General features: G+C 43.7%; 1 protein-coding gene and 1 long non-coding RNA gene across 6 annotated transcripts in view; both read left to right on the top strand.

Annotated features, from left to right (window-relative positions):
• The first annotated feature begins 16 nt into the window (after positions 1 to 16).
• The window catches only part of MFSD11 (major facilitator superfamily domain containing 11), a 35,396-nt gene continuing 17,822 nt past the window's right edge, over positions 17 to 17,590 (top strand). Inside the window, exons 1-9 of one of the 5 annotated variants that reach the window (XM_032241551.1) lie at positions 17 to 493; positions 803 to 973; positions 1,508 to 1,563; positions 3,818 to 3,925; positions 4,837 to 4,916; positions 5,041 to 5,137; positions 6,238 to 6,296; positions 6,859 to 7,003; positions 13,570 to 13,610. In XM_032241551.1, the coding sequence (XP_032097442.1) occupies positions 878 to 973; positions 1,508 to 1,563; positions 3,818 to 3,925; positions 4,837 to 4,916; positions 5,041 to 5,137; positions 6,238 to 6,296; positions 6,859 to 7,003; positions 13,570 to 13,610 (682 nt within the window). In that variant the 5' untranslated portion in view covers positions 17 to 493; positions 803 to 877. Of the gene's footprint in view, positions 974 to 1,507; positions 1,564 to 3,817; positions 3,926 to 4,796; positions 4,917 to 5,040; positions 5,138 to 6,237; positions 6,297 to 6,858; positions 7,004 to 13,569; positions 13,611 to 17,590 lie in introns of all 5 variants that reach the window. The other 4 variants (XM_032241550.1, XM_032241554.1, XM_032241552.1 and 1 more) reach the window with 4 other exon arrangements.
• LOC116525605 lies at positions 7,010 to 9,573 on the top strand. Its single transcript, XR_004257751.1, has 2 exons — positions 7,010 to 8,605; positions 8,932 to 9,573. It is a non-coding gene; the product is annotated as an uncharacterized LOC116525605 (long non-coding RNA).

Here is a 17,590-nt window from a genome sequence, read left to right as displayed (position 1 = left end):
GCGGGCGGGCCAAAAAGCGCGGAGTCACTGCTGGAGGGAGGGGGAGCGGAATTAGCGGGCAGTTGGAAAGCCCGCGAAACGCTGTTTCCGCCTGGGAGGCCGGACGACCGCGCTCGGGCAGGAGGAAGAGGAGGTGCTCCCCCTCTAGGGCCCGCCTTCTTTTCATTCCAATACGCCGAGTCCACGCAGCTTTTCTGCTCAGCCCCCAGCCCTCAGCCCTGCCTCTGTCAGAAGGGTGCTTCTGCCCCTATTTCCCTCTCCTTGTGACCCCGGCCTCCTCAGACTCCGCTGCGTCGTCTCTCGGCCCCCTCCAATAGTTCCCGATTGCTCTTCTCCACGGTCCGCTTCCTCACCCACTTGCGCCAGAGCCAGCGAGCTCGGCCAGCTCTGCGCCCTGGCGGTGGGGCGTGTCTGCGGAGCACCTGCTCCTGGTGGGCCACCCGGGACTACGTTTCCCAGCGGGCCGAGCGGCCGGCGCCGCGGCTGCGGTCAGGTGACCGGGTCGCCTGACCGCGGTGAATCAGGCGGGGAGGGCGGGGCTGCGCGGGCTGGGCTGCTGTGGCTCCCTCTTGGCCCCTTAATCCCCTTCGCGGCCCCCTCAACCTGGAGCGGCTACATTCTTGGCGCTTCTCCGAGGGTTGTGCTCTTCCGTACTCAAATCGGATCTTCGGAATGTCCTAAATGCCGGTGGGGAGAACTTCGCCCTAAACCCGGGATTCTGATTCATGAACTGGAAGTTGACAGCTTGGCTGCTGGCTCCGGCATCTGCCTTCTCCGCTCACCACCTCATATCTTTCCCCAGGATTGTCAGTGGCTTCGCCCCGACGAGAGCTGACTGCCCTGGGCTGCTGCTGACCTCCGGCGGAGCTGAGCCACAATGTCCCCGGAATCTAAAAAGCTTTTCAACATCATTATTTTAGGAGTTGCCTTTATGTTTATGTTCACTGCCTTTCAAACTTGTGGAAATGTGGCGGTGAGTTGGAACCTGTCCTCCTTCCTTTGAAGTGCCCAGCATAATGCATTCCAGAAATGATAATAAACGTTAATTATATCTAGTGGCGCGCTTAAATTGCATCTTTTATTTTTCCCACCCAGGCTGCCTCATTTTTTAAAATTAGGTTTGATTTTTTACGTCAGATATTCCTCCTATATGGGGGGGGGGTGGAGTTAAGCATTACCGTTTACCTGATTTGATTAGGGGTTTGGATGTTGACCTAGTTACTTTATTTCTTGTCTGTATGAAGCTGTTCCTTAGTACTTGGATGGTTAAGGGAGGAAACCCAAGGCGTAGTTACAGCTGCTTTTCCTCCCCCTCTCCCTGTCATTGGTTTGCCTTCTCCAATTCTGTTGTCTTTTTTCTTTTCTCATAATGGACTTCAGTATTAAATATAGAGCATTATGAACTTTTACTTTATTTGCATTTTGAGTACTTGGGAGTCACACTTCCCAAGGTGGGGGGAGGGAGACTGCAAAACGTTTTCGTTGATTGGTTTTATCTTCCACACAGCAAACTGTCATCAGGAGCTTAAATAGCACAGATTTTCACGGCAGTGGATATACCAGGTATCGTACTGCATGATTAGTTTTGCTTTATATTTAACAGTAGTTGCTTAAATCCCGTCAGAATCACCAGCCATAGAATATTGTGACTGAATTAGTGGTGATTGCATTTTCTCTTCTCAGTACCTAGACTGGGAGAACATAATAAAATAAAGCTGATGAGTTGATGTTTTCTGTGGAATTAGACACTAGATTTGAAATCCTCATTTTACAAAGTGTTCCATTGTTAACTTAGGCAAGTGTTGCCATGAGCCCAATTTCCTAGCACAGAAAATGCCTGTAAGGCACCTGTGCATGGCATTGAAGAAGCAGCCTACTATCGTTATGGGTAGAATTGCCCTGTCCTGAGCAGAACGTGTTGTGATTCTTGAGCCCAATTTCCTAGCACAGAAAATGCCTGTAAGGCACTTGTGCATGGCATTGAAGAAGCAGCCTACTATCGTTATGGGTAGAATTGCCCTGTCCTGAGCAGAACGTGTTGTGATTCTTGAAACATTTGGTCCTTCTGTGTTTGTAATTTCATGACGATTAATATGTTGGGAACTTTTAGATTTTTGGTGAAGTGTTTAGTCCCAATTTTACAGATGGGTAAAATGACCTGAGGCCAGGGGCAGTGGCTGGCGCCTGTAATCCCAGCACTTTGGGAGGCCAAGGCGGGTGGATCCCAAGATCGGGAGTTCCAGACTAGCATGGCCAATATGGTGAAATCCTGTCTCTGCTAAAAATACAAAAAAATTAGGTGTGATGGTGCATGCCTGTAATCCCAGCTACTCTGGAGGCTGAGGCAAGAGAATTGTTTGAACTCAGGAGGTGGAGGTTGCAGTAAGCTGAGATTGCGCCACTGCACTCCAGTGTGGGCAACAAAGCAAGACTCCATCTAAAAAAAAAAAAAAAAAAAAAGAAAAGACCTTCACAAGTCACTAGAGCCTTGTGATTGGAGCTGAGAATGTAATATGTATACGTATAGAAACACAAATAGGTTTTTCTTTTTTAAAGTTAGATTTTTTTAATTGACAAATGAAAATTGCGTGTATTTATTGTGTACAGCATGTTTTGAAATATATATCGTGGAATGTCTACACTGAGCTATAGAAACAGGTTTATTTCTCTAGAGTTAGAGGTTGGATCATGACACCCCCATCCACCCCCACAAACCCATAACTCTTACTTGGTTCTTCATTACCTATCCTAAGCCTTGTATATAACATTTGAGGCACAGCTTTTTGTACTGCTTTGTCTTTATGTGTATTCTAAAGAATAAATACAAAAAGAAAAAGACCTTTGATACTTGAGAGATTCATAAAAGCCAAAGAATAATTTACTTTGGATTTATGAATAGTGCCTAGTAAATGAATTCAGTCAGGGCCCTTGAAATAGTTTTAGTCACACTTTGTACAAGACAATGTACTAGGGCTCGGTCAATAGTAACTGAGTGATGTTCAAGTGAGACCGTTAGGTTGTGTTAAATAAATTCTGGCTTAAGCAAGTCGTAACTCTGCGCTTGTTATTTATAGCAGAGAAATGTCATGGAGCTGCCAGGAGTTGTAGGCTAAGTTTGTAGAGGAGATTGGTGGACTAGGGCCTCTGGAGTCATGCAGCCCTGGCTTGACATTTACCAGCCACTCAGGCGGACTTTTGGCAAATTACTTAACCCCACTGTATTTCCTTTTCCTTTTCTCTAACATGAGGATAATAGCAATATCTTCTTCCTAGAGCTGTTAGGATTAAAACAGAAAGCATGTATAAGTACTTGGCGCAGTGCCTGTAGTTATGACTTAGCAGTCCATAAAAAACGTATTGCTGTAGACAAACTGATCTTAAGACACCACTGATGGGACTTCAATGTTTTTTAGAAATGAAAACTTTTATATGGTGTTGAGTTTAGTGATATAATTATTATAAATTCTGACTAAAGAATATGACTGTTTATTGTAAAATCTATAAACACAAATGGATTTTAAAAAGTGACACAGCGGTCTGTCGGGGGGAAATAGGGGAGGGACAGTGGGGGATGGGGAGTTGGGGAGAAATAGCATGTGGAGAAATGCCAGATATAGGTGATGGGGAGGAAGGCAGCAAATCACACTGCGATGTGTGTACCTCTGCAAAATCTTGCATGTTCTTCACATGTACCCCAAAGCCTAAAATGCGATAAAAAAATAAATAAATTTTTTTAAAAAGTGACACAGCATACAAGGGCTTTGTTCTCTTTTTTTTTTTTTTTTTTTTTTTTTTCATTTGTGTATTATGTGTGCAGCATGGCAATTATCTATGGAGTGTTCTCTGCCTCAAATTTGATTACACCGTCAGTGGTGGCCATTGTAGGACCTCAACTCTCTATGTTTGCCAGTGGTTTATTTTACAGGTGAGTAGTGTCATCTTTGACTTATTTAATTAGAACACTTTTCAGGATCTTTCAAGTAGATAGTAAATTTTTCACAATAATTTATAGGCTTGAGCCGAATAGAATATAGGTGGGATTTGAGGACTTCTGGCTCAGTACTTGTTGCTCAGAGATATCAGATGCTAATGTGATAGTATGTATGTGTATCTGCTTTTGTTTTACTGTTAATAAAAATAGTATCCAAAAGACTCTTTCCATGAGGGTTGAAAAGAACATTCCATGAAATAATCTTACTTTCTGTCAGTAGACTGAAGATAAGTGGGGATTCAAAATCATGTCTGAAATAACTAAATGTTTCGCTGAACTCTAGAACTGTAGTTCCATAATGTGCTAAGCTTTTGGCAAAGGACACTGCAAACCTGTCAAATGTCTTGATTTTACAAATTTGAAATGATAAATTACGGGCCAGGCTCAGTGGCTCACACCTGTAAATCGCAACACTTTGGGAGGCCGAGGTATCGCTTGAGTGGAGGATCGCTTGAGCCCAGGGGTTCGAGACCAGCCTGGGCAATATGGTGAAACCCTGTCTCTACCAAAAATAGAAAAAATTAGCCGGGTGTGGTGGCACATGCCTGTAGTCCCAGCTACTTTCGAGGCTGAGGTGGGAGGATGACTTGAGCCTGGGAGGTGGAGGTTGCAGTGAGCTGTGATGGTGCCACTGCACTCCAGTCTAGGCCATGTAGAGACCCTGTTTCAAAAAAATTAATTGATTAAGAAATGAGAAAGTTGTGTCCCTGTTTTCAAAACTGGAGCGATCCTTTGCAGGTTGAGTTTTAAAAGAAGAGAATCTCAGAACTGATTCCTAGAAGGCATAATTGGCATTCTATTTCAGGTATCGTTTGACTATAATACCTTGACCTGTTATATTTTAGCATGTACATTGCCGTTTTTATCCAGCCTTTCCCATGGTCCTTCTACACAGCCTCTGTTTTCATTGGAATTGCAGCTGCTGGTAAGTGTTTTGATTTTTAACTTCTCTGTTTTCTTTTCTGGGGCCTAAAGGTATCATTTGTGTGTTTAGTATGTAACGCTAAGTGAATGTCTTTCCCTTGATAAACTTTTGGTTTGAATTTTAGTGCTCTGGACAGCACAAGGAAACTGCCTGACAATAAATTCCGATGAGCACACCATTGGGAGAAACAGTGGGATTTTCTGGGCGCTCCTGCAGTCTAGGTAATTATCTTTTTGAAGTTCAGTCTTTCCTTTGATTTTGTTTTTGTCATGCCATTTTTTAGGTCTTTGGTTGACAATTTGGATCTTCCATGTTACATTACTTAAGTTCTAGTTGAATGTGATATGATTCAAAATTTTATAGAATTACAACTGGGCATGGTGGCTCACTAGCTACCCAGGACTATTTATACCAATACTGAATATAGCATTAACATTTTCTTAAGAAGAAAGCAAAACCAGCCATTCTGCTCTTGACTGTTGGATTTCAGGAATCTTTCCTGAGGAATTACCCTCATGAATCATGCCTCAAATTTTGGCCTTGACAAGGCTTAACAAATGCAAATGTTGCATTTTAAGGGGTTGTATATTAAGAAACTCTAGTGTAAGTGGATGATTCTTTGTCTAGGAAAGTGTGCTAAAGAAAGTATTTGATTAGATGCAGATAATTAAATCATGGATTTTTAGAAATAGATTCTTTACAATTTAGCTTAAGCTTGTTTCCAGGGAGTCATTTCCAGAGTTGCAATAAATCACATGTTTCAAAGTGAGTCAAGTCTTCTCTGAAGGGTGCCTCTGAATCAGGTTACTGTCACATGGAAGGAGACTGAATTCCATCTGGGTCAGTTAAGTTTATCAGAGTCCAGATGAGTTGATACTTTTAAACGACCCAGCACAGGTAGATACTTTAAAAATGACGTCCTGCTGGGCACGGGGACTCACACTTGTAATCCCAGCACTTTGGGAGACCGAGGCATGTGGATCATGAACACAGGAGTTTGAGACCAGCCTGACTAACATGGTGAAACCCCGTCTCTACTAAAACTACAAATATTAGCCTGGTGTGGTGGTGGGCACCTGTAATCCCAGCTACTGGGGAGGCTGAGGCAGGAGAATCTCTTGAAACCAGAATACAGAGGTTGTAGTGAGCCAAGATCACGCCACTGCACTCCAGCCTGGGCGACAGAGGGAGACTCCGTCTCAAAAAGAAAAATTGTGTTTTTCTCTCTGTCTTGCAACAAATAATGGGAATAATTATTTTTTAAAAACCTTAAATAATAAAATAATTTCCCAACATCTTATCCTCCGTTTTCTTCCCCCAGCTTGTTCTTTGGAAATCTCTACATATGTTTTGCCTGGCAAGGGAAAACTCAGATATCAGGTTTGTTTTATTTGCTTTGCTTTATTCAGATATGTTCAAAGCATAATAGGAGTTATACAGAAATACTCATTATTGCTTTATTCAAGCATTGTTCTCATGAGCCCTGACACCTCAAGTTCTCTCAGACTTTAGCTTTTCATAAGCCTTTTCCTTGATTTATATTATTAAACTAGGTTGTAGTTTATGCCTAAGCTGTAAGTGGCATCCAAAGTGTAAGGGAAGGTTATGCTGTGCGCCAGTGTACAGGTGTGCTGAGTGTGAGTGTCCAGTTGTCAGAGGACTTGAATGCCCAGTTGTTAGTTGTTTTGTCCGCACCCTTCTTTGATTAAAAGAAGGCGATTAAGCTCTTGTGCTATTTTTCTTTGGCTTATTCATGTTTCTCTAACTGAAAGGCAAAGGTGAAGGTATCCCGTTTATCTCCTTGTCCTGAGTTTTGACTGATGGATTAAAGTGAAAATGTAACAAGAAAGTGTGTTGACAGTTATAAGCAACCCTTGTACTCTGACACTAATTCTGGAATTGTTTGGTTGATACTATCTAGTTTCTTCTTTTCTCTCCTTAGAGAGTGACCGAAGAACGGTATTTATTGCCCTAACAGTGATTAGCCTTGTGGGGACAGTTCTGTTCTTTCTCATTCGGAAACCAGATGCTGAAAATATCCTAGGAGAAGATGAATCTTCTGATGATCAGGACATGGAAGTCAACGAGTAAGATGTTGGAAACATTCCATTTTATTTTAAAATAGATTTTGAGTAGATCTAGTGTAGAGACTACCAACCTATTTAGCCCTAACTGATAGCCAGTACTCTCTGTAGGTTACCACAGGCAAGAAAAGGAAGAAAATAAAGGACGAACTGCAAGGGAGGAAGAAAAAAGGTTACCAGAGGAAGGGAGGTGGTAAAAAGGTGCACAGGGGATTTGAGTCTATTCCTGGCCTTGCCACTGCTATGTGTGTGTGACCCTGGACAATGGCAGAAATCCCTATCATGTCTCTAGGCCTCAGCTTTCTCACTCAATCTATATGTTTTCATGGGCAAGGAAATAGAAAGCAGTGTTGATTTTGGTTACTGTTTCTGTGATCCAGCTGTAAAGTTTTCCTGTTCTTGTGGTATGGGTGAGTGGCAGGGCTAGTGATGGTTGTCACAGATGAACCTTGGTTATAACTAGGCTGTTGCTTACAGCATCCAGCTCTTGAACTAACTTACACAGGTGGTTTTCCCCAGAGTAGTCCAAATGGGAGAATGAGTATATCGCCCTGTGTTTTCTGAAAATTACCTAAGCACATTTCAGTGACAATGTGTAAGCATGGCAGGTAAGCGATCTGCAGTATCATTCAGATTTGAGGAAGGAGAGAGGAGAAGTTAATCTCTGCCACACTTGTTTTGCTTTGTTTGTGAATTGATAAATTGTAGAGATTGCCTTACAGCATTTTTTCTATTGTTAAAACTTTTGCATTGAGCATCTCATGCTGACTTTGCAATCCAGAAAGGGCCTAAAATTCTTCAGTCATAGGAGCTTTAGATGCCCAGGATTTGCAGTAAGTTTGTTTAAAGCAGAAATGAGGCAGTGCTTTGGTCTGGATATGCTGCCATGCCCCGCCTTCTTGCTCTTTAATGTGCTTCACAGATCCTGGGTTTTGTACAAATTGAAGTCTTGTGGCCGCCCTGCATTGAGCGAGTCTGTCGCTGCCACTTTTCCAACAACATGTGCTTTGTGGCTCTCTGTTCACACTTTGGTAATTCTCATAATACTTCAAACTTTTTCATTCTTATAATATCTGTCATGGTGATCTGTGATCACTAATCTTTGATTACTGATTACAATTGTTTTGGGGCACCACAAACCGCATCCATATAAGGTGGTGAACTTAATTGATAAATGTTGTGTGTGTTTTGATGGTTCCACTGCAGGCCATTCCCCTATCTCTCACCCTCTCCTCCTGAGACACAATATTAACATTAGGCCAATTAATGACCCTGCAATGGCCTCTATGCGTTAAAGTGAAAGGACAAGATGCATGTCCCTCACTATTTATTTATTTACTTATTTAGAGATGGAGTCTTGCTCTGTCACCCAGGCTAGAGAGCAGTGGCCCAATCTCAACTCACTGCAACCTCTGCCTCCCGGGTTCAAGCAATTCCCCTGCCTCAGCCTCTCAAGTAGCTGGGATTGCAGGCGCCTGCCACCACGCCCGGCTAATGACTAATCAAGAAATGACTAAGCTTAGCAAGGAAGACGTGTAGAAAGCCAAGATAGGCAAAACCTATGCCTCTTGTGCCAAACAGCCAAGTTGTGAATGCAAAGGAGAAGTTTTTTTTGTTTTTTTTTTTTTTTTTTTTTTTAAAGACGGAGTTTCACTCATGTTACCCAGGCTGGAGTGCAATGGCTCGATCTCGGCTCACCGCAACCTCCGCCTCCTGGGTTCAGGCAATTCTCCTGCCTCAGCCTCCTGAGTAGCTGGGATTACAGGCACGTGCCACCATGCCCAGCTGATTTTTTGTATTTTTTTAGTAGAGACGGGGTTTCACCATGTTGACCAGGATGGTCTCGATCTCTTGACCTCGTGATCCACCCGCCTCAGCCTCCCAAAGTGCTGGGATTACAGGCTTGAGCCACCACGCCCGGCAAAGGAGAGGTTTTTGAAGGAAGTCAAAAGAGCTACTACTCCAGGGAACATATGAATGATAAGAAAGTGAAACAGCCTTATTGCTGATAGAGAAAGTTTTAGTGGTTTGGATAGAAGATAAACCAGCCACAACATTCTCTGAAGCCTAATCCACAGCAAGGTCCTCTCTTCAATTCTGTGAAGGCTGAGAGATGTGAGGAATCTTTAGAAGAAAAATTTGAAGCTAGCAGAAGCTGGTTTATGAGGATCAAGGGAAGAAACCATCTCCATGACATAAAAGTGCAAGGTGAAACAGCAAGTGCTGATGGAGAAGCTGCAGCAAGTTATCCAGAAGATCTGGCTATTATAATGGACAAAGGTAGCTGCACTAAACAACAGGTTTTCAATGTAGACCAAACAGTCTTACATTAGAAGATGCCATCTAGGAATTTTATAGTTAGAGAGAAGTTAATGCCTGGCTTCAAACCTTCAAAGAACAGGCCGACTCTTGTTAAGGGTAAATGCAGCTAATGACTTTAAGTTGAAGCCAATGCTTGTTTACCATTCCAGAAATCCTGTGGCCCTTAAGAATCATGCTAAAGCTACTCTGCCTGGTCTCTAGAAATGGAATGACAAAGCCTGGTTGGAAGCACATTTGTTTACAGCATTATTTATTGAAAGAGAGAGAGAGAGAGAGAGAGAGAGAGAGAGACACACACACACAGAGTCTTACCCTGTTGCCCAGGCTGGAGTGTGTTGGTGTGATCTCAGCTCAGTGCAACCTCCACTTTCTGGGTTCAGGCTATTCTCCTGCCTCAACCTCCCAAGTAGCTCTGGGACTACAGATGTGCACCACCATGCCCAGCTAATTTTTGTGTTTTTAGTAGAGATAGGGTTTTACCATGTTAGGCAGGCTGGTCTCAAACTCTTGACCTCAGGCAATCTGCCCACCTCAGCCTCCCAAAGTGCTGGGATTACAGGAGTGAGCTACCATGGCTGGCCTGGTTTAGTGAATATTTTAAGCCTACTGTTGAGACCTACTGCTCAGAAGAAAAGACTCTCAAAATATTACTGCTCATTTGACAATGTACCTAGCCAGTCAACTGCTTTGTTGGAGGTGTACAAGGAGATGAATGTTGTTTTCATGCCTCCTAACACAACATTTGTTCTGTAGCTTTCAACTTTTTTTTTTTTTTTTTTTTTTTGAGTTGAATTTTTGCTCTGTCACCCAGGCTGGAATGCAGTGGTGTGATCTGGGCTCACTGCAACCTCTGCCTCCTGGGTTCAAGAGATTCTCTTGCCTCAGCCTCCTCAGTAGCTGGGATTACAGGTTTGTGCTCCCAAGCATGGCTAATTTCAACTTTCAAGTCTTATTATTTAAGAATATATTTCATGGGGAAAGCTGCCATAGATTATGATTCCTCAGGTCTAGGCAAAGTAAATTGTAAACCTTCTGAGAAGGATTCATCATTCTAGGTAGGCCCCATTAGGAACATCTGTGGCTGGGACCAGGCACAGTAGCTCACACCTGTAATTCTAACACTTTAGGAGGCCAAGGCAGGTGGATTATTTGAGCTCAGGAGTTTAAGACCAGCCCAGGCAACATGGTGAAACATTTTGTTTTAAAGCACAAACCAGTAGTTATTGGAGGAGGAATCTGTGAAGATGCATACCACAAATTCAACAAAAACGGTGCCCCATTCCATCAGCACATGTTTGGTGTTGGTCCTAGAGGACGAATGCCACCCATCCCTGTTTTCAAGAAACTGCCAGTTTGGGGAGGTGGATGAGGGGTTCTGTAACTTGAGCAGGCACACTTCTAGAAATACTGCTCAGCCTTTGTAGCATTCTCTCTTCCTGAATCATCTCCTAAATTTGGAGGTTCTGTGTCTTTGTTCTACAAATAGCACTGACTTGTGGCAGCCCTCTTCTATGCCTGAGAAATATAGGAGTGAACAAGACAGATAAGTCCCTATTCTTACGGAACTTAATTTTAGAAGGAGTGGTAGACAGTACACATGTAAGAAAATGGCAAATTGAATGTTAGGAAGACTGAAAGGGGGACAGTGGGGTGGAGAGTAGGGTGGCTCCCTGAGACCTGCCTAGTGAGACATGAAGGTCAGCGGGTGGCCTTGGCCAAAGCCAGGCAGTGGGAAGGGTGTGGTGTGTTCTGGACTCCAAGAAGGAAGTGGATGCAGTAGGCAGGGTCAGATTATGTAAGCCAAGGTAAGGAAGTTTGCATTCTCTTCTTAGTGTGATTAGAAGCTGTTGAGGGTATAAGTAGAATAATTTTTTTTTTTTGAATGAGGAAATACTTGGAGAAATGACGTCACTTGTCTAAAATCACATAACTAATTAGTGGCAAAGCCAGGCCTCTGACTTTAAAGCCCTTGTTTCAACCAGTAGATCATTGTGTGTCCCAGCCTTGTCACAAGGAGGGCATTCATGGTTCTGCAGAGTTTTATTGAATATGATTCTAGTATAATTAAAAACTTATTTCTCAAAAGGAATCATGAAAGGAAAAGTCTGCTTTATTAACATTGCAGATGAATAAAAGCATACGATATCAATAAGAAGTCTGCCGTCGCCAGGATTGTTGTAGCTTAGGCATGTTGTTGCTCAGTCCTCAGATAGCTGCAGTTGCTCCGTATATCACATTATATAGCTCACTTCCGTTTCCCATTGCAGAGAAAATGAGGCATAGGATGTACAGTGATCTAATGTTAGGTACTTCCTTGACTTCATCAGTCTTGGTAGATGAATAAGAAAAATATGTTTTAAGCTTTGGAACATGATTTCAAGCATCTATAGTGTTTCAGCAGTAGTCTTGGTAAGCTGGAAAAGTCAGGGATTTTTTTTTTTTTTTTTTTTCCTGAGATGGAGTCTCGCCCAGGCAGGAGTGCAGTGGCCAGATGTCAAATCACTGCAACCTCCGCCTCCCAGATTCAAGCAATTCTCATGTCTCAGCCTCCTGAGTAGCAGGGATTACAGGGGTGTACCACCACACCCAGCTAATTTTTAAAATATTTTTAGTAGAGACGGGGTTTCACCGTGTTGGCCAGGCTGGTCTCAAACTCCTGATCTCAAGTAGTCTGCCCTCAAGTGATCAGCCTGCCTCAGGCTCCCAAAGTGTTGGGATGCCCTGCCCAAGCCAGTGATTTGACCTGCCTTGTATGGATAAATGAATTTGCAGGTTGCGATGAAAACCCACCTCTCTTAGCAGGGCAGGAGATAGATATGAATCCTTACCTTGGAAATGTTCCTGAGGTAAATATTAGTATAGATTGAAAAATAACCTTCCCTTTTAAAACCTGAGATTTGATGCCACTGTTGGTATAAAAACATACAACATATAAAAATCCTGTCACCAGCTGGGCGCGGTGGCTCAAGCCTGTAATCCCAGCACTTTGGGAGGCCGAGGCGGGTGGATCACGAGGTCAAGAGATCGAGACCATCCTGGTCAACATGGTGAAACCCCGTCTCTACTAAAAATACAAAAAATTAGCTGGGCATGGTGGTGCGTGCCTGTAATCCCAGCTACTCAGGAGGCTGAGGCAGGAGAATTGCCTGAATCCAGGAGGCGGAGGTTGCGGTGAGCCGAGATCGCGCCATTGCACTCCAGCCTGGGTAACATGAGTGAAACTCCGTCTCAAGAAAAAAAAAAAAAAAATCCTGTCACACGTTGGTTACAGGATATCTAGTTCCCAAAAACACCTCATCAGAAAGCACATAGCAGTCATCGCCCATCAGTGCTTGAATTTTGATGTGAAGCCAACTGAGAGTTCAGTACCTGCTAAAGTCTCTTGGTTCTCAATACCCAAACAGTCATAGCAGCAAGGACATGAATGAAAGCTAACTTCAAGAAAGCCTTCATGATCCACATCCAAAGCCACCACCTCTCAGGATGCAGACAGTAACAACAAAAGTCTCTGATGAGTTTTAATGCCAAAGAGCTTTTTCATGTAAGGGTGGTGGAAAATCGAGTACTTACAGATTATTTCTAGTTTGTAGGTAACAGGATAGGTCGGGTGTGGTGGCTCATACCTGTAATCTCAGTACTTTGGGATGCTGAGGCAGGTGGGTCACTTGAGCTTAGGAGTTCAAGACCAGCCTGGGCAACATGGTGAGGCCCCTACTTCTACCAAAACTACAGAAAATTAGCCAGGTGTGGTGGGATTACAGAATCCCAGCTACTCAGAAGGCTGAGGTGGGAGGATTGCTAGTGGGAGGATCGCTTGAGCCTATGAGGTGGGGATGGCAGTGAGCCAAGATCACATCACTGCACTCCAGCCTGGGAGACGGAAGAGACCCTATCTCAAAAAAAATAAAAAACAAAAGCAACAGGATAAAGGGTACTTCTGTACTGCCTGAAGTATTACTGAGAAAGATGTGCATAAACACGTACAATAAGTGTAATCTGACAGAATCGTCTTCCATAGTTAATAGAGAGGCTCCCAGGTGGGACTTTAAACACCTGGGGCGAGGGCGCGGCCATGAAGGGACACCTGAGGCTAGGAGCTTTCGGGTCACTGGAAATGTACTTCAGACGTGGTAGAAGACAGGGTTTTTACAGACTTAAATGAAAATGTGATCATATTTTTGTTCTGTTCTTTTTTTTTTTTTTTTTTTTCAAAAGGAAAAATACTTTATTTTATTTTGTGTTTTCAGGTCTGCCCAGAACAATCTGACAAAGGCAGTAGATGCTTTTAGTAAGTATTTTCTGTATCTGAAATCCAAGAACTGTTCAGGAACAGCTTCAGCATTTGCCTTTCCCCTTTTCCCTGGTAACTTTGGATTGATGACACCCCAGGGTTTGCATTTTTCCAGGTATGCTGCTCTGAAATATATTGGTCTTCCTTATAGACATCTCTCTAACATGGGGGTTGTGAGGGATGGATGACGATATGACAGTCCACCCGCCCAGGTGTGTGAGGGAGGTGGGAAGAGGCTGCAGAGCAGTCAGGTTCTCCCTGGAGTTGAGAGTCTCCTGGGATTTTTGCAGGGTAATTAGGAGCAGATTGTGGCCGGGTGTGGTGGCACATGCCTGTAATCCCAGCACTTTCTGAGGCCGAGCCAGGCGGATCAGCTGAGGTCAGGAGTTTGAGAACAGCCTGACTAACATGATGAAACCCAAGTTTTGTACTAAAAGTACAAAAACTTAGCCGGGCGTGGTGGCGTGCATCTGTAGTCCCAGCTACTCAAGAGGCTGAGTCAGGAGAATCTCTTGAACCGAGATTGCACCACTACATGCCAGCATGGGTGACAGAGGGAGACTCCATCTCAAAAAAAAAAAAAAGCAGATTGCTTACTACTCCTTGGAGCAAAGCAGTAGCTCTAGTGGCCTAAAAGGTAGTAAGAAAAATCATGTTCATACATTGAGAAGTCTACCTGGCCAAAGACTCTGCTGAATTCTTTATGGTTTTTTTTTTTCTTCTGACAACTTCATAACATTCTTGGAGTATCTTTATGGTTTTTTGTTTTCTTTTGTGTTGGTTTGGTTTTTTTGGGATAGAGTCTGATGATCTGCCCACCTCGGCCTCCCAAAGTGCTGGGATTACAGGCGTGAGCCACCATACCCAGCCTATGTTTTTCACTCTGTGTAATTCTCACAATTCTATGAGTATTATATAATGTACACCTATCATTGTCTCAGTTTTATAGAACAGAAAACTGAGGCTTAGAAAAATAATTTAGGGTCCAGGCATGGTGGCTCATGCCTGTAATCCCAGCACTTTGGGAGGCTGAGGTGGGTGGATCACTTGAGGTCAGGAGTTCGAGACCAGCATGGCCAACATGGCAAAACCCTGTCTCTACTAAAAATACAAAATTAGGCGTGGTGGTGCGCACCCGTGGTCCTAGCTACTCGGAAGACTGAGGCAGGAGAATCACTTGAACCCAGGAGGCAGAAGTTGCAGTGAAATCGTGCTACTGCACTCCAGCCTGGGAGACAGAGTGAGACTATCTCTCAAAAAAAAAAAAGGAAATTAAGTAATTTACCCAAGGTCAGCTGGTTAGTAGGTGGCTGAGTTGAGATTTGAGTCAGATTCTCACAATTGCCTTCAGAAACTTGCAGTGAGTCCCTTTTGCTTCTGTGTAAGGCTCCCTCAGCTTCTTTGTCTTCCCAGGAGAGAGAATCTGACTAGTACAGTTATTCTCCATAAGGGAGCAGCCTTTTGGGGCCATGTGTATTCATTAAGCCTATTTTAGGCTACAGGGCCTTTATGACATATGGCCCTTATGGCCCTAGAGTACCTATGATTAGTTTGTAGGTTGCCTCAGGCTAGAGTGCAAATTCTTGATCTAATCAGCCATGGCCTGACTCAGATGACACAAATCATGTCAGCTCTTGACCAGGAATGTCTGTAGCTTCTTGTTTTAGAAAGGGCCTATGGGCATGGGAGTCTGAGCCTTACACACGTAGTATATTGTTTCAGGAATACATTCATAGTTTTATGTATGTATGTATATATATACATAAAACAATATACTTGGTTGCAGTGAGCCAAGATCGCGCCATTGCACTCCAGCCTGGGCAACTGTTGCCCAGAGTGGAGTGCAATGGCGCGATCTTGGCTCACTGCAATCTCTGCCTCCTGGGTTCAAGTGATTCACCTGCTTCAGCCTCCCAAGTAGCTGGGAATACAGGCATATACCACCACGCCCAGCTAATTTTTGCATTTTTTAGTAGAGACAGGGTTTCTTCATTTTGGGTAAGCTGGTCTTGGACTCCTGACCTCAAGTGATCCGCTTACCTCAGCCTCCCAGAGTGCTGGGATTATAGGCATGAGCCACCACGCCCGGCCTGGGAATACATTCATAATTGTAAGTTGAGCTACACATTATAATTAAAAGGGGTATACTCTGACTCCCTTAGAAAGATAGGAGGTTATCACTATCAAAAGTGTGGCTTTCATCTTTGCAGGCCTAGAAACTTGTCTGTCAGAATGCCCATTATTAGGCCAGGCACAGTGGTTCATGCCTATAATCCCGGCACTTTGGGGAGGCCGAGGTGGGAGGATCACTTGAGGTCTGGCATTCAAGAACAGCCTGACCAACATAGTGAAACCCCATCTCTACTGAAAATACAAAAATTAGCCAGGTGTGGTGGTGGGTGCCTGTAATCCCAGCTACTCGGAAGCTGAGGCAGGAGAATTGCTTGAGCCCAGGAGGTGGAGTTGCAGTGAGCCAAGATTGCACCCTCGAATTCCAGCCTGGGCAACAGAGCGAGACTCCATCTCAAAATAAATAAATAAATAAAATACCCATTATTGATCACAGAGGCCAGAGGGGAAAAGGACTCAAGCTAAACTCATAGAAATTGCAATCTAACCATTTATGATGGCATTTAACCTTTTTTAGTGAGCCCTTTCATAGATAATTCCTTCTTGTTGTCAGCAGACTAGAAAGCCACATTGGCTTACTTGGTGAGCTTGGAGTCATTAAAGGGAGGTAGGTGACCTGGCTTATGGGATGGTGCCGCCAGCCATGGTGAGGCTTGGTGCAGCCTCCCTGCTCCATCATAGATCCCTCTCTGGCTGTCTGCTGATGTTAACCAGTTTCAGGACATCTCACCTAGATTGTTGGACAGTCTTTGCCTCAACTCTGGCTGTAAAAGAAGGCACTGACACATTTTGGGCCACATGCTTTGCATTACAGAGCTAGTCAGTTACATGGTAGGATTGATTTGTTATAGGATATTGGGCCATCAGGTTTGAATAGGGAGAAGGAAGGCAGCAGCCAAATAAGGTACGGTACATACAGTGCTTTAGGGAAAGTAGGCTCAGGCCAGTTCCTGGGCAATTGGGGTGTAACAGGAGGTTGTGAGGTGGCGAGGGGGCCAGAGGCACAGGGAGAGAGGGAGAATGAATGGCAAGGCTTCATGTGGCCTGTGTGTGGCCTGTGCTTCATTTCTTGATTAATCATGGCATTCCTGTGGTCGGGGCTATGATGGATGTTGTACAGAGAAGATTCCTACATACTATCTAGTATTGTTTTTTTAAGAGACGGGGTCTCGCTATGTTGCCCAGGCTGGAGTGCAGTGGCTATTCACAGGTGCAATCCCACTACTGATCAGCACGGAAGTTTTGACCTGCGCTATTTCTGACCTGGGCCAGTTCACCCTTCCTTAGGCAACCTGATGATCTCCTGCTCCCGGGAGGTCACCATATTGATGCTGAACTTAGTGCGGACACCCAATCCGCATAGTGCACTACAGCCCAGAACTCCTGGGCTCAAGAGATCCTCACACCTCAGCCTCCCAAGTAGCTGGGACTCCAGGCACGTGCCACTGTGCCCGGCTCCTACATACTATCTAAAAGCAGTTAATTCCTGAACTGAATTTATACTTTTAATGTGCTTCTCAAATATGTCCGTAAAGTTTTTAAACATTTATTTTTTGATTTTGAGGAAACAATGCTAAAGTTCTTCTGCTAGGATCAATGTCTGAAAATAGCCAAGAAAATGTTCTCAAAGGAGGCAAGAGACTTAACCTCATAAACACCAAAACCTATTATGGATTCATTTGCAAACACCAGAATAGCAAGACCAATGAAACAAAGTCTAGAATCAGGTGCATGCTCATATAGGAATATAGGCTATAAAACAAGTGAGTCTTAAGCAAGGCTAGATAGCTGACTGCTTAGAAAAATATAGAGATCCATACTTTATATTAAAACTTCTGATAGATTAA

Source organism: Sapajus apella, unplaced genomic scaffold, assembly GCF_009761245.1.
Source record: "Sapajus apella isolate SASKATOON/1434 unplaced genomic scaffold, GSC_monkey_1.0 scaffold48, whole genome shotgun sequence".
In the NCBI taxonomy this organism is placed as follows: Eukaryota; Metazoa; Chordata; class Mammalia; order Primates; family Cebidae; genus Sapajus; species Sapajus apella.
The sequence above is the reverse complement of the archived record's forward strand: the minus strand, read 5'-3'. Positions and strand labels throughout refer to the sequence as shown.